This window comes from Schistocerca serialis, chromosome 4, assembly GCF_023864345.2.
Source record: "Schistocerca serialis cubense isolate TAMUIC-IGC-003099 chromosome 4, iqSchSeri2.2, whole genome shotgun sequence".
NCBI lineage: Eukaryota > Metazoa > Arthropoda > Insecta > Orthoptera > Acrididae > Schistocerca > Schistocerca serialis.
The window spans coordinates 836,915,977-836,937,368 of record NC_064641.1 but is presented as its reverse complement, the minus strand read 5'-3'; the positions used below and the strand labels follow the sequence as shown (position 1 = coordinate 836,937,368).

At 36.2% G+C, this 21,392-nt stretch overlaps 1 protein-coding gene across 2 annotated transcripts in view; it reads right to left on the bottom strand.

The window, feature by feature from the left end:
- Positions 1-20,671, bottom strand: part of LOC126473458 (mitoferrin-1) — a 41,349-nt gene extending 20,678 nt beyond the window's left edge. Inside the window, exons 1-6 of one of the 2 annotated variants that reach the window (XM_050100519.1) lie at positions 20,325-20,671; positions 19,940-20,162; positions 19,799-19,855; positions 16,459-17,032; positions 2,373-2,482; positions 2,186-2,282 (exon numbers count right to left, since the gene is read on the bottom strand). In XM_050100519.1, coding sequence (XP_049956476.1) covers positions 2,470-2,482; positions 16,459-17,032; positions 19,799-19,855; positions 19,940-20,162; positions 20,325-20,441 — 984 coding nt within the window. In that variant the 5' untranslated portion in view covers positions 20,442-20,671 and the 3' untranslated portion in view covers positions 2,186-2,282; positions 2,373-2,469. Of the gene's footprint in view, positions 1-2,185; positions 2,283-2,372; positions 2,483-13,539; positions 17,033-19,798; positions 19,856-19,939; positions 20,163-20,324 lie in introns of those variants that run through there. The other variant, XM_050100518.1, reaches the window with a different exon arrangement.
- Between the last annotated feature and the right edge of the window lie 721 nt (positions 20,672-21,392).

Genomic DNA, 21,392 nt, shown 5'->3' with positions numbered 1-21,392 from the left:
AACAATCTTAGAGAGAGACCAAGAGATGAATTTAGTAAACAGCTTCAGAAGGAGGTAGGTTCATTGGTTATTCAGACATAAAGAGGCTTGCACAGGACAGAATAGCTTGGAGAGCTGCATCATACCAGTATTTGGACTGAAGACGACGACGACGACAACAACAACAACAACAACGACGACGACAACAACAACAATTAGAATAATGAACAAATTTACAGGATTCTTATCTAGCTGAACAAGCAGAAGGCATTTATAATGAAGGAAACATATCATTTGACTCTTATGAAACTTCCACAGCAAAGCTGAAAAATTTGAGTTATTAGATATTCTATAAAATGATTCAAGACATATTTTCTATTAAGGAATCTAGGAACCACTAACATATTTCTGTGTTGGAGATTTTTAAGACAAAAACTAGATAAGAATAACCACATCTATCACTTAAGCATACAAATGGTTGTTCCCCACACAATTCACCTGTAAACAAAATTGGGAGAGCCTTTAAAATATGATATGACAAAACAAAATCTACTTTTAGGAACTTACTTTACACAGAACTGAAGGACGCACATATACATAGACTACAAGTGGGTCCCTTTCATCATCACTGGCTCTTGAGTATCTGTCCTCCTCAACCAAATTTCTGTCTTAAATACATGTCCAGCATCTTACTAATGTGCCACCACCTCACTCAGTTTGTACCAAACAGGTCCAGATGCTATACTTATATTTGCCATGGCACAAAAAAAGGACCAAATGTAAACTTTTTAAAATAATCACTAAACCACAAAACATACTTTTCTTCCACAGTTCTAGTATTTCAATATACCTGATCTTGTGAACATCATACTTATTTTCAGTGAGAAATTTTTTCAAAATACAGGTTGATTACAATTATAGCTCCAGCTTCAGAACACTTAAAAATGAACCACTGCTCAGAATTAAATCAAATTTGTATGGATTATCATTAAAGAAGGGGAAATGTCATGCAAACAAGAAATTTAATGAAAATTTTACCACTAGATGGCACTGTAAGTGGCAGAATTTGCAACATAAAAGATGCGGGTATGCTGCTGTTCTTCAGTTTGCATCTGAGACACTTAGCACAGCTGTCTCAATGCAGGATAGCTTGCTGTTGGTAAAGCTCTTTTACACGAATGGTGACTGTGTGCCAGTAGCTCTGTGGAAGTTCCGTAGACTCAAGGGTATTAAAAAGGTGTTGGCCTGATGTCTGCCATCGGTCTGGAAAGAATGATGATGAAATTCAAAAAGACAGGTTCTTTTGCAAAGGTAGGAAAACAATTGATCCGATGTCAGCTGAAGATATTGCAGGAGGATTAGAGCAGTGGCATGCAAATGTGCAGTGTATGGGGAATTGCCCAAACCATGGGCTTGCCTGTGAGCACAGTGCATGAAATTCTATAGAACATCCTCGATTGCCATCCATATAAAATTATCCATGTTCAGGAGTTGGTTCATGCTGACCTGCCACTAAGACAAATGTTTATTCTAGAACCTCTTGCTCATATGGTAGTGGACAATAAATGATCAACAGAACATTCTATGGATGAATGAAGCCCATTGTGCCTCCAAGGACATGTTAATACCCAGAACTGCAGAATATGGTCAATGGAAAATCAACTTCATATCAACTGGTAATGCATCCTTCTGCAAAGGTATCTGTGTGGTGTGGTGTGGGTTGGTGGGATTGTTTACCATAGGGCCATATTTTTTTGAGGCAAAGGTCCCGAGTTCGAGTCTCGGTCCGGCACACAGTTTTAATCTGTCAGGAAGTTTCAATTTTACTATTGTTTTCTATGTGGTTTTTGGGCTCAAGACAATCAAAATCTGATGTTTCCCATCCAACATGGTATGAGCTTCCCATGAAGTATGGGCTTACCTGCAGTGCCACAACTGTTTAATGTCAAACTTGTCTGGTCACACAGATGGCACAGTACAGTTGGTTTACTGTTCAACTCGCACCGTAGCAATAGTACTGCAATTCAACTGTCATTTGTAACCAAACCCATTTATGTTATAATTTTTACAGTGCTATCTAGTAGGAAAAATTTCATAATTTGTTTTAATTTGCACAGTTCCTTTCTTAGAGTGTTTTGAAACTGGAACTTCAGCTATAATTAACCTTTATATGGTGAAAAATTTAGTATAGGTTTCAAAAACTTACCCAGAAAATGGCATCATTAAAACATACAATGTTGGTGCATGTCGTCTGATGTTGCACACAACTTGTGAGAAAGTGTTGCCCTCTTGATTCTTAGTTGCTGCAACAGATATGGCACTTTTGAGTATTCAATTTCATTCCACATTTGTAAATTCTTTGTGGCAGTGAAATATACCTATAGAATACTTACAAGCACATTTTGTCTCCTGTAATGAAGCATCCATCATCTCTGCTTCTCCAATGGCTCAGGAAAAGATCAAGGAAGCAATCAACTATGTATGTAACAGTCATTTTTGTCTCCTATAAAATGTGAAAAGGTTATTGCCAGTAACAAATGCCCCTTCAGGAATCATTTGAACAGTAGTCTTATCTAGGCTCATAAAAAAATTATGAATATGACTAACACATGCACTACATATTACTAAAAGTCCATTTTTTTTCTTTTGCTAATGAGCTCCAAGAAGCATCAAAATGTTGTAAAAATACTGAATATTTCACTTGCAGTTCACATATATGTAGTATGTATTCCAAAAGTCTTCATGCACATTTAAAGCTTATTTGCATTATGTAACTGAAGCAATACTTTTTGTTTTAATTATCCATAAAAGTCTTGTATTAGAATAGCAACAAATGGAACAAAATAACCTGGTGAATGAAACAGAACAAAAATAAATAAATAAATAAAATAAATAAATAAATTAGAAAGCCACTTTTTATTTTGGCATGTACAACAGAACTTTCCCCACACAGAGGAAGAGTTTAGCAGTGGATAAGCACATAAACGTTTGGGTGACATATTCCACTGTTCACTTTCCTCTGTACAGCACTTGGCTTTACTCATATCACTCTTTGCATGGCACACTTCAGAATTTGATTAATGAGCGCTGTATTTGTTACCAGTGAAACCCTTTATCTCTTCATGTTTGCAGTTCGTGAAAGTGGTTGACTACATTTTATTTTAGCACATTTATCATCTCAAACTCAAATTTAGGAACTAAACACATATATTTATATGGAACACACGAAAACCGAAAAACAGTTTGAATGTGTGATACGACTAAGTACTGAAAATTTGGTACAAAAGAAAAACTTCTGTAATAACAAATATGAATCATAATCAATTAGCCAAAGCTTTCCTCCAGGACACATTCAGTCTCATAATTAACCCCCATAAGATGTCTGGAGGGAGAATATACATAGTAAAGAAATACGAAATAATGATTCAGAAAGGGATGCTTCAACATTCTTGGGAACAACTTATTTTGTGCAGATGGTGCACAACTAATAAATATTTTTAAAAAAAATTTGTCGCACAATGAGCTGCTTTTTAAAGCACCTGAGGATGTTGTACAAAAAACTTTGTTAATGCTTAGCAAAAATGGTTCAAACAGCTCTGAGCACTATGGGACTTAATTTCTGAGGTCATCAGTCCCCTAGAACTTGGAATTACTTACACCTAACCAACCTAAGGACATCACACACATCCATGCCTGAGGCAGGATTCGAACCTGCAACCATTGTGGTCGCGCGGTTCCAGACTGTAGCACCTAGAACCACTCGGCCACTCGATGCTTAGCAAAAATGACAACCACACAGCATGATTATTATATTGAAAATAAATCAAAGTGAAACATTTCATGAGGGAAAGAGGAAGTGATGAATAACGTGTTGGTTCCAAATACAGAAAGATCAACATTCAGCTCATGAAATGGATTGTTTAAAACCAACTGATGCATGGAACTTGCTTAAAGATTTATAGTCTGATTTAATTGGATAGTGAGGAGCAGACATGCAAAACAGACTACTAAAATTTCTGTGTAAGTTTAACTAGAAGGAGAATGCATTCTGTTGCAGTAGCTGACTATAATTGGGACTGCGAATAAGCAATGAGGATAAAAGTAATATTCTTTCATAATTCTGGGAAATATCTTTACATAATATGACATACATCCACTTCAAAATGGAATAGGCATGTTCTGCAGCAAAAATAAAGATCACTTGTTGTGTCCAAGATGGAACTAACATACACAGTCACAAAAGACAAATCCATTCAAACATTGAGTTATGAGCCTAGGCTTGAATGTTACCTTGACAAGAAATGTCACTATATTTAGTGTGATGGCATATAACAATATTCACAGAACATTTTTTACATTTTGTTTGGCTAAATTGTTACACATTTGTATTCCCACTAACTAAATAATCCAGCCATCATTGGTAACAGCTGCCTCACTAAAAAGCAAGGAAGTTGCTGTATAAGATACGGGAAGGCCTCAAGACATAGCTCTGACTTTGAAACATGCATGAGTTTTTACAAATAGTTGATAGATTTATTATTGCAACATATATTTCACTGCCATTTTATCTCCAGGACTCAATTACCATTTTTTTTTGTGTGGTAAGTGCTTTACCTCCAATCCACAGTATGCCCCATACTATAATTAAGACATCTGTATAATTTGCTCTCTTTTTTTCTGTGAATGAGGTGCCCTGTTTAAAAACAGTCTGCATCACAATTGGGAAAGAAATACATGCATCACAATTAAATTTAAAATTTCTTACCTCACTGCACGACAAAATGCAACTTCAAAAACCATTTGACGGAATATAAACAGGAAGCAAGCAGATTACAATTACAAGAAAAGTATATTAAAAACAACCTTTCATTAATGTCTGTTTTAAAGTAAGTTCACAAATTTGATGAAAGTGTTTTCCTACCTTACTGCTCATTTATATTTCCATCTTGTGTGAAAGTTTTCAATGTGCCTGTAATTTCCTAGCAATATTTGGAAAAGACCCAACATTCAATCTAACAAAAATAAAATCTTTGCTCTTATGGTTTACAGAAATTTACATAGGAGAGGATCATTTGGTCAGTCCTTTTGTTTTGCATATGCTGCCTCCCACTATCAAATATGTTGCATGTGTTCTTGTAACTGCAGTCTAATTTGTTTCTATAAATTATGTCTAGAATGTAATCATAAAACATGATATACAGCACATCAAGGACATAGCACCCTCTTGTAGGAACAGACATTTTTTGCTGATTGTACATTCTCTACATTTATATACAACATTGACATCAATAGGTTAACTGTGTTCTTACATAATATAAACAAAGATCCTTTTAACATGGAAATTTTCACTTACCCATTTATTATTGTGCATCTGACATTAGCAGGTGAAGTTTTGGAAGGCTGGAACTACTTAAAGATCAAAGAACATGTATCATCTTAATCATTTTTATCTGACAGTTAGCAGACAACCTTAGAATATTTACTCATCTTGCTTCACTGCACTCCTGTGTGTTTATCAAAACACCATGAGTTACTAGCTGTTAATAACAATCACAAGAGTGATAACTGAAATTCCTGAAGAACAATGCAATGTGATACAGTCAAGGTGAAAGCTGTAAGGATCACAGCATTACATGATTGATTCATGAAGACTAAGGCCTGTGGAAGCTCAAACAAAACTGAAACCCATGCTCAAACAAAAGTGAAACCCATAAAAAGAAGTGCAAATATGAGAATAGTAGCTCTCCTATAGTTAAGAAACTATGTTTTGGGGAGGAATGTGTACAGAGCCAAAGGTGAGACTGCAAAATGGGCTCTCAATGAGGCTGAGGAAAGGATACTGGAAACAACTGTCAAAGTAACCCCTTTCACATTACAAGCTGTTCAACACAATGATAACTCAATTAAAGTTTACACAGTGAGACTTCTCCTTTCATTAACATACTACATACAGTACAAATATATTTATGAGATAATTTTCTCTTTGTGGAGCACTTCTGGTGAAAATTTTTACAACTTCCAAATAACATTAGCCCCGTGAATACCACACTTAACTTGGGCCTGGTTACCTGCAGTAAACACGGATATTAGGTCATATACCAGCTATCACAATACACCTTAATTAGTTTTTATAATGTACACTTTAAGCACCTTCTCTGCATTTGCCAGCATTATCAGATAATCCAAAATTTGCTCTACTGTAAGAGCTTCTGTGATAGCAGTCTTTTCATAAGCGAAAATGATAACACAATGAAATTGGCACTGTGGATTTAGAAAAAGACCATCACACACTCTATCTGGTAAATTTTAATATGCATGTGAACAAGATCAGTGGCAACCAACCTAAGTTCCAACTGTCACCACAGGGAGAGAAAATTCTGAATGCAAGACAAACAATGTCAGGTGAAACACAAGAACAGCATTTATGTGTAATCTCCAATTTCTGAATGTCCCCAGAAACCTCAAGATCAACATTTTCAACTAATCTAAAGTACAGTGACACTGTCACTAAGGCACATTTGTACATTTGCACTTTAGTAGCAGGCAATTGGTTCAAATCCTGGAGGTCTAAACTTCTCATTGCCATATCTACCAAGTTGGTGAAAGGGATAGTGATAAAATTCCTCATCAAGAATTTTTGATACTGCCCCGCATTAAATTCCATGTCTCTACATAGCACCTCATGAAGTTACGGCATGTGATGTTTGTTGGATGGGATTGTTGGATTCAATGGCCATCTTGGAGTCATTCAAGATGAAGTGGCTATGAGCTGAAACCAGGTTTCACATTCTCCATTATACCACCACCACCACCAAAAACAACAACAACAACGCATTACAATATAGATGTGATCAACAGTCATCAACAAAAACAGTTACAGTTGAATTATCTAACATGTAAGCCACCTAAACTAAGTCAACTAAAAAGATTTGCACAAAGTCTTGAGCTGCATGAATTAAGTATGTAATGGGAAGAAGGTGCTTGTTATTCAGTATGATGTATTTTGTACAGTTTAAAGTTCTGAAATAAATATAACCACTCCCTTACAAAACTTCCTGCCTAAAAATGTATTATTTCTTATTCTCCCTCTTCATACCATGAAAAACCGGTCCTGTTACTTTATACAGGTAGTTTCTCAATGAGAATGTAAAATTAATGTCTGTAAACAATCATGAAACTATATATTTTAATTAAAGAACATGCAGCTCGTTAACAAGCATTGTGTTGATGGAATTAAAAACAAAAAATCAATACCAAGATTGTTATACAGAGAGGATTAACTCAGCTGAGCTGCCATGTGGCAACATACTGACTAGATTGTTTATAGAATCAGGATAACATTTGTCTGAAGTGGATTACAGAAACTGAAGAAAATCTAAATTCAGATTAATACCATTCCTCAAAAATAAGGAGTACAGTCTCCTAGCTATACTCTCATCACACTCAGGGTAAATGTTAAAATAAGGTAATTTATTAAACACCACCAACAACTTACACATACACAAATTCAAATTTTGCAACTGCCTTTCTCAATAAGTATACAGTAGAAGACAAAAAAATTATAAGAGCACTGAAATAAAAAAGATGTCATGATTGTGCAAAAATGTGAAATTTAAATTTGGTACCTGGATTCAAAAAGGACAGATTGCATAAAGCTTAAACAATCCATATGACAAGGTTAAACAGAGAACAGTCATAGCAGAGTGCTTTGCCAAATAAAAATAATCAATATTAAAGCTGATAGCAATGTATCTGCCACCTAATTTAGCCTCAGGTAGCAAAAATGTTGGCCTTTTCATAAATACAATGACTAGTCTAAATTTTGAAACACTGTCAGCACAATACATTGTTACATTCATGAAATAAAAATGTTGCTTCCATTCATAGTATACCATCATTCAACACAAGAAAAACTGCAGTGCAAAAACAATGTTATGGACACGAACTTGCTCCTTTTCTAGCAGCAGCAGCACACCATAGGGAGCTGGAGAGAAGCATTCCCAATGATTGGAAAAATGCACAAAACTACAGGCTTATACCACAGTCATCAGTACACTACAGAATTCTGGAACACATTTTAAGCTCTCGGATTAAGACATTTCTGCAGACTAAAACTCTCCTCTGTAGGAATCAACTTTGATTCTGCAATCAATGATTGTGTGAATTCAGCTCACTCCTTTTGTACATGAAATGCAGAGGGCCAAGGTTGATGCAAAATTCCTAGACACCCAGAAGATGTTCAGCACAATTCCACAATACTGTCTGACAAACAAAATACGAGCACACACAATATCAACGCTAATTTCTTATTAGATTGAAGACAACATAGCATGTCAATCTTAGCAAAGCGAAATCTTTTGGCACAAAAATAACACTGTGGATACATCAACAGTGTCTTAGAGGATCATTACTTTTCGCAGTACATATAAATGAGCTAATAGAAAACGCTGTAACTTCAATGACTTTTTCAGGGGTGATTCTGTTAATAAGGCAAGTCACATACGACATAACACCCCTTTTTTTGTGAATGATTTCAGATATCTAAATAGGGTTTTAGGCAATTTTATTTCATGAATGGTTTCAGATATCGAAATGAGGTTATCAACAAATGATCAAATGATAGTATGCTAAGTGGCATTTAGTTTGGTATGTGATAAAGTGACTTAACACTTGTAGCGATCAAGATATTAAAGCAAGTATGACTGTTTTTAAAGAGAATGGTATACTTACTTTAATGGTATCCAAAAGCATTTGAAAAGAAAAGTATAGCGATATAACGCTTGTTAATGTTGAGGTTGAAACTCATTCCAAAAAATATTCTAAAACTGAAAGAAAGTTCTGGTAAAATTGGATATTGTATTTTAAACATAAACATACAAGGCTATGTTGTTGTCTCAAGCCTTATGACAGTTTATTTGTCTGCACTGCAGAACTAGAGGGAACAGTGTCATCTACTGGCAGGTCACTTCTGCTTCAACATTACTTGCATGCAGGTATGTATACTGATGAGTGCTTAGACTTGCTACTATTATACGACAAATGGCGTCACAAGACATATTGGCAAGGAACATGGGATCAGCCCGGAGTGTCATTTGCAACAACATAAATTCTAGCGGTATTATCTGTCACTAGCCAGGTACTAGGAGAAAGTGATTTCTAAAGTCATACAGAATTTTGCTGGTTTGATCCTTGGGAGACAACACTATATTTTTCCAGTACTTACAAAGCAACGTTTATGAACCACAGTAATGTAAATTGACGTAACATGCACTATTGGGCAGCTGAAAAATGCGCGCTGGCTTTGTCAGGTATGACGACGACCATGAAGCGTAAACCTATGGTTGTGGCTTCATAGAAAATTCCATTGTTGGATCTACTTCATACAAAGGATGTTAAATGGAAATACATATGCACACATTCTTATGAACATTTTCATCTGCTCTACTGAAAGAGGCACCAGTTGATAAAGAGACAGTGTAAGTGACTCCAATACTACAGCTCTAGAAATCAGTCTTCCCATGTTGCAATGCAAATACTGAATAAAATGTTTCCTTACTGTTGGATAGGATGGAATGGTGCAGTACAGTGGCCAATGAAGCCTCCTCATTGGCTCCTTGATTTCTTTCTATGGGAGCAGTGAAAGATGCTGTCTATCGTGAAACCTTAATTAATTAGGCCAGGTGATGTGTGCATATTACCCACTGTACTTTTATCTGCTCATCTGTCTCTTAAAAGCGAATGCAAATACACCACACAGCCAATGGCAAACAGCTTGAACACATAATTAACTTTTTTTCCTAAAATCTGTGGAAGTTAATATAGTAGTTTTCTGTATCCCTTGAATAGGATTGTCTGTCATTAGAAGTATGTATGACCGACATTTCTGTTTCAGCTTTGACATGTAGGATTGGGGAGCATTTAATGGGATATATTTGTTTCTACAAATACTTGGAAATGTATAAGTATTTGAAATAGTTTTCCTAGGCCTCATTTGTTGCACCAAAAGCTAGCATACGTCACAGTTCCATATGCAAAACTCATAGCTGACCCTGTATTTAAGGTATACAGGAAATTAGGTTTTATTTTAGTAGCATAGGGCTGTCTTTCTTATTGCATGTAATGACGGAGCCTCACATGGTGTTTAAATTGCAACAGCCGACTGGCTAACTGCTTTCGAATTTTAGTTCATTTTTCAGACTATTTTGTGAAGAGTTTCAACCTCAACATTAACAACCATTGTATCTCACTGTTCTTGTCTTTTCAAAAAATAATAAGGGTGTTATGTCTTATGTGACTCACCCAGTATACAAAGAATTTGCAACACTACAAACCGTACAAAAAAGCAGGAACATCTGTAGAAGATCGACACTTGGTGCAGAGATTGATAGTTGACCCTCAACATAAACAAATGTAATCTATTGCATATAAATAGGCAGAAACATCCTTTATTGTAACATTACACAATTGCAGAATGCTGACTGGAAACAACCACATTCATTAAGTATCTAGGAGCATGAGCAAGGAGCAATTTAAACTGGAACTACCACATAAAACTAACTGACGGTACAGCAGATGCCAGACAGAATAACTGGAAGAATACTCAGGAAGTGTTGCCCACCCATGAAGGAGGCAGCTTACAAAAACCATTGTTTGACCAATATGTGGATATTCCTTATCAATCTGGGACCTTGTTACACATAGTATTGACAGAGGAAATACAGAAGATTCCAAGAAGAGCAACACATTTCAGCACAGGTTAATTTAGAAGTGTTACAGTGTTCAACTCCAGTTACAGAGGCTCCAAGAGCAAACATGCACGCCACAGTTATCGTCCAAATTCAGAGAATGTACACGCTTAAAAGAGTCAGCTAATATACTACTTCCTCCTGCATATGTTTCATGGAAAGAACGTGAAGGTATAATTAGAGAGGCCTACCAACTATTGTTATGCCTGAAGACCATTCACAATTGGAGTAGCGAACGAGGAGGGGGAGTGACAGTAGTACACAAAGTGGCCGCTGCCGCACATCTTAATGTGGCTTTCAGAGTACAGGTGTAAGCAGTGTGCATACCAAATCATATTTATGCATGTCATAATCTACCCCGCAGTTGAATGGGATTTTGGAATAAACAAGAAATGAAGAGTTATGGTTTGTGGAAGACCTGATTGTCGGTGCATTTCATACCTGCATTAAAGTGTTTTTATTGTTCAGTGAAGTCTGCACAATGAAACTTGTTCAGTATATTTGAGGAACATCCATGTATGCAGAATTTTCCAACACACTGGTCAATGTGACGTAGATTAAAGAGAATTACTTAATGAAAAATAAACTGTTGCAACAATTGCCTCATTTTTGTTCCAAACAAGTAGGAAGAACTTACATGGATGTCTGAAAGAACTGATGCTGTTGACGATCCATTTCTGTATGAAATAATTCAAAATTAGTTCAGTAAACGCACATTCTTTGACATCTGTTGTACTATGTATAGATCTAGTGAGACAAACTCAGATTTCCCATGTATTTAGATGACTCTGATATAAGGATGTAGACAGTGTGATGTGGAAGTTTGGGTTGGTCAAGGGTGCATGCATGGGTAGCCAAAGTGGTTTAGGCGGGGCTCGTAATTTACAATAAGTGGAAAATTCTGCTTGAGTCCTGGTCTGGCACAAATTTTCATATGTCAGTATTTGGTAGAAGATCTATACATAGTACAGCTAATTTCAAAGATTTGACACTCAGTGAATTAATTTTGAAATAGGAAGAAAGTGGTTTTTCAAACACACACACACACACACACACACACACACACACACACACACACAGTAACTTCATAGTTGATAAAATGAGGGGAGTTGGGAAGTTGTGGAGAACGAACAGTATAAGGGGAGGGGAGTATTATCATTACGAAACAACAAATGGCACAGTAAGACAACTTGTTACTCCCATGACCAAGTTGACAATATTTCAAGTACACCTGACTAATAAAATGAAGCACTGTTCAATTCCATCTTTCTGACTTCAATAATAATTGTGCAACAAGTTCATATATTCCTCCAAATTCCATAGCTGTAACCAAAACAAACTGAACATATTAATTATTATAAGATGATGTGTCACATTTTAATGAGCATGCCTACTGCATGACAATGCGCCAACAGTGTCTATTTCCAAAGAATGACTGTCAAAGAAAGTGAGAACAATTATTTTTGTAAGTCATATAGCTGCAGTCACTGAAGAGACTATAAGTGCATGTAATATGGTAAAGAGAACTGTGACACTCTTAGAATAACTAAGGTATTGTGGAATGTCATTTTCCAAAGTTAATTCTCTCAAGATAAAGCTTTGCAGTGCACTCAATGGCCATAAAATTAAGTGCTTTATAAAGGGAGTGATAGCCATTAATCTGATGGCATGAAGTCCAATTGGCTGCAACTGCATTGTGCCAGATTCACTCAAACTACTAGGACACTAACTATATGAGGGTGCTGCCACTGAGACTGCCAACAATCAATGTACGGCACATCTTGCCAGGAGACATTAATGGCATGGCATACACTGTTTCGAATGTAAGTCTCAGCGTCACTCAGGATTCAAGTATCTACATAGAGTGACCCTGAAAAGCGTTTAATATAGACAATCTAACCATTCTTCCACCTACAATCTAAATTTTCATTCTGATGTAAATATGTGTTATCTACAAAATTCACTGCATCGAAACCCTCCAAGCATAAATATGATACAAAAAGTACACCACCATTCCTTGCTGCTAGCACACACTATAGTTTTTTGATTGTTCATTCAAATGTCTTTGTGAATATCATTACATTAAAGTGGAGCCCTTGTTATCGATGTTTCAACAATTGATCAAACAAATACAAAATTAATGTACATGTCACTAGAGACATTAACCAAACACAGCAAAATACTCACTCCCTTGCACATAATTATTTGATGAAAAAGATCCTGTGAAACCTTTGGTCATTTATAAATAATAAAGGTGTTCCAATAATACTGAATATAGTATCCTTAAAATAGTTAAGTGTTACTCATAACAACAACTGCTATGAAGCATCAGAGTTACAGTGAAATGCTAGGTAAAATATAATTTTCAGTGTGCATCGACAACTACTCCAATAGAGATAGGGTGTTTGACCTGGTCTGAAGAGGAACACAAATCAATTGTAGGCCTGTATAAGCAACTGAGAAGAGGAAATAATAAATCAATGTAGCATGACCACATCTGTATTTGAAGGTGAATCACCATGCATCAATGCAACACATTACATTACTCAGTATCACAATGAAGGTGAAGTAAAGCTGGGACCATTTGATGATAGCATCCCACTTGTAAATGTGCCATTGAGGTTAAGAGGAAAACAATTCAGTAACCTTGCATCAACAGTACCAGAGTGCTGTGTGTGCTTCGCTTACAGAAGACATAGAATGTAACTTCACGATATGTTGGCACAAAAATAAATGGAATCTCAAAAAACAAAAATGTTTTACGTTGATGTGTGAAAACACTGGAATTAACAGAGGAATGACAAACAATGACAAATTTAGAAATAAAGTTTTTCATTTAAATTAAAATCAGTTGTTTATATACAATAGATTTACACAGTTTAACAGCAATCACAGTACAGAATTAATTTCATTTCTTTATTCTTAATACTACACAAATTCATCAGCAGGTACTCCATGCTTTTGCCTGCCTATACCAATCAAGTCTATAAGATTTTTGTTTTAATATTAAGTATCTCAAAAACACACTAATAGGCAGTGCCTGTCTCACAAACAGTGCTCCAATGAAAGCAACAGAATAAATGAGAATTTGTTGTATCAATTTGTCAATACAGGAATGCTACCTCCTGTTTTACAGAAATATTCAGTACCTTCTGAAAATCAATAAAAAAGTAAATAATATATCAAGGAGTTAAAACACTTATAAACTTGCTTGATGGTGTTTCTTATGTACACTACGTGACAGTGCTTGCCTTAATGATATTACTTCCTTTAAAAGTCAATATCATCATTCAATGATAAGGACATTATCACAGTCACACTTGCGTTCTTCATCAGTTACTAGTAGTTCTTGAGGGAGTGGAAGGAAAAGGTGTGGGGAAAATCAGTTATCTTTTTTCATTCATGCAACATGAACTTGAGAATGTCAAAAGCAATAAGAAAATATAGACCAAATCAAGAAAATAAATTCCCACAATGCAGGAAACAATTTTGAAACCAGCATAGTCATATGAATATCTGAATAATGTAAATAAATTGTATATGCACTTTGAAAGATTCATCAAACTGGTATTCTGCAAATAATAAGAACATTATGTTGTACAAATGCTCTGCATATATTTACCTGGCAAATCAGTTTAACAAAGTCAACTGAGCAGAACATGAGATGAATTCTAACAACCTGATACATCTTTATCTTTTAGTGAATTAATGTGTTATGAATATCAGTTACATTGGAAATGCAGTATTTCTTGATAGAGATGAGCATTTCAGTATTATCCAACCACCACAACTAACAAAAATAGTAAAAAGAGGAAAAAACGCATTCATTGTATAAGGAAGTTATATCATTACCGTAACATACTATGCATTCTATAAATATATTTTACCAACTTTATGACTCATTTTACCAACATTATGACTCATTTTCAACAAGCATAGACAGCACAGTCTTCTCCATTGCTATCACACAGTGACCATTAAATAATGTCAGAAAATTTCATTCTTGCTGAAGAGCGAATTTTGCACAGATTAAAATTTCATTTGATTCAATCAAAGTAAGCTAAGTTCAAACTGCAAAGGAATCTCTGGATATAAACTGATCTTGTGAATGGATAATTTTAACAAATGATCCAAGTTTTGATGAACCTCTATAAATACAAAGAAAATGGGCTGACAGGACAAGCTCTATGTGGCTAGGTTCAAGAGAACAGAAAAATCTTGATACATGCACAAAAACTGGGGAAACAGCATCTTTGAGCTCAAAGTACATGAGGAGAAATTTAGGTTTTGTGTTGTTCTCATGTCAGCAAATGAGGAGCACATGCTGCAAGAATTTCAAAGATAAATGAAAGTGCACACTTATTAAATCAAAAAGAGTGACAGAACACCAGGCAAAACAAAAAACTAAATGGTGCGCAAATATTCCAATGAAGAAAAAGTTCATAATACGACGCTTATTTCAAAGCCATATTTTTCCCGAGACAAACAAAGTCTATATGAGGAACCTGTTAAGGGCCTACTTACAAGCAATGGTTCTCGACTTCTAACAGGAAGTGTAATTGCTTCACTGTGTCGTGACAATATTAATTTAACCTTCCAAATCTAAATAAGTATGACTTATTTATGACAATACACTTTCCACCAATAACAGTTTTGCCTTATATCTTTATGCGGCAAACTGTGTTCATTATATACCTTCTAAGAACATTAAGGTACACAAATAACGACATATATAATTTTCTGCTGGGTGTTTGCTGAAATATACAGAGCTTAACCTGCAGAAGGGCTCAGTCTTTTTAAAAATCCCACTGCCACTATCAGACGTATTTTGAGAAAACATGATGGATCGTGTACTGGTCTTCCACAAATTAAATGCCAAATGATAACACAATTCAGGAACAGTCAATCACATTTAAAACAAGATGGCAAGTCATTCGTCGAGTACAATTCCCATTACTATGGAAAAAAAGGGGATATAATTTAAGGATCTCTTTCACATTCCCGGGAGATGGCGTGTGATAAATACTTTGTACTTCCTACTTTATGACAATCAAGGAACATTCTAATGTCAAAACAACAAAGAACACCGTTTTCACCCATAACATTGTGCATGTACTCAAAGCTTTCTCAAATAAATTAACCTTAATTTTTTTTTCTTTTTTGGTCATGTCAGCTCAACCATTTTCTTTTGCTTTTCAGATCTAATTCAAACCTGGCTTGGCAAGAACATTGTCACTGATATTCATATATCGAGTTAACAATTAACATGCAGAAATTACACGAAAATGTACAAGTATTATTCACATGAGATCCGCACAGCAGATCAGTAACTATATAAACATCTCAGTACACTCAACCCATGTTTCCCACTCTTACAAAATAGTTCTATTACCTCAGACTTTAGAAGTAATTATCATGAGAAACACTTTTTAAACACAGTAACTTGTGTAGCACAGGAATTGAAATTTTTGTATGTAATTCCAAAACAGAAGCCTGCTCTTATCCTTAGAGAAAGTGTTTTGTACATACTGCAACTTCATGGCCACTGTCAGCTGCAATCACTGACACACTGATACTTCTAGGTATTAACACAACAGAAATTGTTCAACTATGAACAATTTCAAGATACGAGCTTCCCTTGGGAAGAGATGTATCGGAGCCATGGACCGTATTGAATGAATACGCTCCATACACTCCAGCACCAGAGACAGACGATGTTGCACCACATGCCCACCTTTCTACTCCTGCAATGGATCCACTTGGAACTTGCTTTTCAACTAAGGCCATCTCTGGACTGTCTGATGGCTGTGACATCACTGTCATAAGCTGGTCAGTGGAAGGATTTGAGAGAAGATATTTGAAGAACTCGTACATTGACCAACAGATAGCAGTTGATGGCATCTGATAGAGGACCCTTGCCTGGATTCCTCTGAAATATCCTTTCAGACCACCCAACTTGTATACTGTCCTTATGGCATGAAATAAACCCGATTCTCTCACTGCTACAGGTTGTGTGTTGAGTAATGTCTTGCACACATCAAGTGGTGTCGTTACAGCTGCTGCAACACCACCGGCACAGGCTCCTGACAGCATATGAGCTTTTGGATTGTAGTGTCTTTCTGGGTTAGTTAAACTTTGGGCAAATTCATATATAATGAAATGAATACTCTGAAATGGGATATTCATTGTCAGTTGCGTGGTGTATGAACGGTAGAATGCTCTGAGCCCTTCTGCACGATATACTTTTACCATACAATCTAGGCATGATTTATATGGTGAGTTGTACATTTGCAGTCTTTGTTTGACAACTGAAAACAACACAGTTCAAAATAGTGGCACAGGTGGTACATTACATGTGCAGTATTTGATGCGTTGCGAAGCGGTCGGAGTTCCGATGTTTGACAGCAGAGCATGAAAAAGAAAAAAAAATTTTACATTAGAAACAGGTCTTCATATTGATGAGACATACTAAGTACAGGCACTTCATTAAAATATAACAATTCTACCACCATACTGCGTAATGGTGTAACAACAAATACAATTATTTACAAATGGACCAAATAAAAGTCGAGTGAATTAATTCACACCTCATTCTTTTCCAAATGTTTCAGCAGACAAGAATACAGAGAAGTGCTTATAGAAAGTTCACCTGATGGTTTTCCTCATCCACTTTACCTTAAATACTTCTGTCACACTCAACAATTTTACAGTGTTGTCTAAAACCACCATTTACTAACTCTCAAGCTTTTGTAATGCCATTTTAGACATTTAATCAATAGATCACTTCATTTCCACTGAAACTTCTAATTTATTGTGCTGCTCAAGTGACCGGGGTTCACTTCAAGATTACTTGGTAAGACTGTAACCACGTGTTCTAGACAGTAGATAACAAAGACACTTGCGAAATGCAATGGAATTGATCAGAAGAAAATAATTCACAAAAATTCATACTGACACACAAAAACTTATTGTATTTCTCTATGATGAGTTTTTCCAAGATTCTCTACTTTCATAAAAAAAAAAAAATGGTTCAAATGGCTCTGAGCACTATGGGACTTAACTTCTGAGATCATCAGTCCCCTAGAACTTAGAACTACTTAAACCTAACTAACCTAAGGACACCACAGACATCCATACCCGAGGCAGGATTCGAACCAGCGACCGTAGCAATCGTGCGGTTCCAGACTGTAGTGCCTAAAACCCCTTGGCCACTCCGGCCGGCTTCTACTTTCCTAAGTTCCCTAGACAACCAGATCTTCCTTGCTACACTCATGAATGGAACACAGAAATAAACAAAGGTATAAAGTAGGCTCTGCTCTGCACAGTATGATGCACTTCTATGTAAATACACTACATTGCTACAAGCACATTCAACACTTACATGGCATACACACGCCTGAACACGCTCCATTTTTTCAGTAACTTGTTTAAAAGAGTTTTACAGAGGAAGCACAAATAGTTTTACAAAAGCAGTATGATCAAGCACTTGATAACACTAAATGAATCCACATTTACTAAATTTCAATGACATTTCTTTACTTCATGTGGTTAATCTATTAATGTCAAGAGATATTTATCTGCAATGACAAACTGTGTATCCATGCCCTAAACTTTTTGCAAACATAATAAACCACTGACTGTCAAACTTCTGGATTTGTAGTTGATTCAAAATTACTGTGGCACCAACCACAGATCTGTGCAGGACCTACTAAATTGATCACAAGTCATTATTTTTATGAAAACTTCATGCATGTGTAACAAACCCTATTGCCTGGCTATAAAAAATTTACACTGGCAGCACACTGCATACCGTTATGAGGTTGCTCTTCAGACATGAAAAAATGCTTTAAGGTGACATGGTAAGTCTATTAGGCATGTTTCATAGGATGAAATATACTGGGTAAGTTCTTCACGATTTGCACTGAGATGCTTGCTGAACGAAAAAGAAAACCGACAACAATAATAAATTAAGAGACGTGGTCCACCAATACATGTTATTAGCACCTGACTGACAAATGGATTGTTAAACTAAATAGTGTAGCTAGACAGATCTGGAATTTATCAAAACACACATTTACCAGCACACACTGTCATTAATGACACTTTAAAGAATGAAATAGAAAACTTGATTAAAAAGACTTTTTATGAATTAGAAATTCACTGATTGCACATGGGAAGGTCGTAAATGCCTTGCTATCTTTACTCCTACTATTGGTGTGTTACATTGCCGTCAAGCCCATTTCATCTTTTTACAGTGCATTACGTACTTCTAGTCAACCTGTGACATTGACCGACATTGTGATATTACTTGTATGAATAATCTGAAGTTACACAACTGAAAAATACAGATGACAACTGGCATCACTTCTGGTCACTTAGAATACAGGGAATCAAGCCATTTTCATCCTTGCAGAATAGTATCTTATCTGTTCTGCCGTAAGCTCACTGATATTAAATTTATAATTCAATCTGTGCAGCAGGCTAGTTGTTTTTAACTACCAAAATAACATACACCTGGCATGTATAAAATTAAACTGCGACAATCTCTGTCATGCATTACGCTAAGTATTTGTCAATGATAATACACCAGCATTTTTAAGATCGATGACAAAGTAATTTACACACGCGTACATTAGAATACTAATGTTTCTGCAATTCGATAACATGAAGCACTGCTTCTGCACATACTTTGTGAAAAATTACAGTATTTTTTTTTTTAGTGAAGGACTTATTTGTATGATGTAATATACAACTACCCATTAAAAACTGCTAAGAAATTCGGCTCTCAGATTTATAGGTTCAGAATAACTTAGTGTCAGTATATTGTCTGCATTCAAACTGAGTGTAAAACACAGGTGCTAGGCAGTGGGTTCTGGCAGCCTTTAAGATACAGATTCAAATACAGCTTCTGTCATGTTTACACACAACCATCTTATTACTGTAACGGCCTCCTCCAGTAGTGTGGGTGCGCTTGTAAACAAACCCACATCTCTTGTTATAATGCTACCACCCCACCCACCCCCTCAAAACAAAAACACACATTACAGGCTTGTCAATCTAAAAAGTCTACGCACCTTCAGCTGGGTTCATCACACCATCGTGCAGGAGCGTCGCAGCCACTCCAGCAGTACCTAAATATTTAGGAATGATTGATGTTATTCAGTGAAATGCAAAAGTAATCACTTTTATATGGTGACAGGCGTTGTAAGACTCACCAACAGCCACGTGACTATTGAAGGGTAATGCCTGTGTGAGAGACTTCTTTACATACTCATACGATGAAAAATATAGCGCATGGGCTGGTCCTGCCCCCATAACAACTGCACTCATTCCTCGAACAGGTCTCAGAACTCCTTCATGTTTCACCATGCGAAATAGTGTTTCACTTATTCCTCTATACGTAGCATTTGGAGTTGGTGACAGGTTTTGCATCCGCGTCTACAAATACAAAAATACATTCTCTAATTACACGTTTACATTTAGTGTGCTATAGGTAATACAATTCACCGTTACAAACTTTGGGTAACAGCCAAAAAAGATAATTATTCTTTAAACGACTGGGCGGTAACAACGCACAAATCACACTTGTTAGATTCATACCTTTACCGAATCGAGCGGGTACATGACACAATGTTCCATTACACCAGCGACGGCTCCCGCCGTCATATGGGTAGCAACATCATTTGTTGGAAGTGTTTCATAGTCATCAAAGTCCATAATAGTCTTTTTTATAGATAAATAACACTCCTGCGGAACCTGTTGAACTGTCCTTGGCTGTTTGTATTTCGTCAAAATAACTGTCACGCTCTCACACAGACACAACACCACAATTCAGGTCGACACAACCACTCCTCCTCACCAAGAAGTATGCTCTGAGTGGTTCCGTGCAATCGTGGTGAAGTCAGTGCCTGCTAGATATAGTTGCGCATATCCTCATACCGACATCAGGCTCCGAGCGGCCTTTTCAAATATATCGTCCATTCTGCAATTCACTGTTGTATTAGGAAATTATTGAAAATGTTTCTGCTACAATATTTATCACTCGCTCTTAAATATATTAAGCACTCAAATTATAATCAAATGCGCAGACACTGACTGCTGAGCTTCGACATGTCGCACTGAAATATCTGCACACCATGATCTTTGAAACGGTTCGGGAACTAACTACGTGCCGGCAAATTGCGGCATCTTGGAGCGTTAGACTACGTTGAAAACGTATAATAAATGTAGTTGTGAATCACGGCATTTTCCAGGAAACTTACTAAATTTTCCTCACTGTTAATTGAATTAAATTTTCGCAGTTCTATTTCTTCACTGATAGGCACTTCATATATTTTCAAAACAAGTCATTGCCTTTCCTTCTTACACCGCTGACACAAGGTTCACACACGAGTAACTTCCAAGACCCGAATGTTGATTTTCTTGCTGACAGAAAGCTGCTTTGTGGTATTCATATTTTCTATTGAAACGGAAGAGTAACAACATGCCACAGATGCATCCGGACACACATTGTGGAAATAAATATCACAAAGAATTTAATGGAAGCTTCATACGAAGCTTCTCATTCGAACCAAATGTGTATCAAACTTTACTGTTTTGCAACGAATAATATATATGCTGACGAAAAGGGACGCACAGCAGCACTACGAGCAAAATCATGTAAATTCT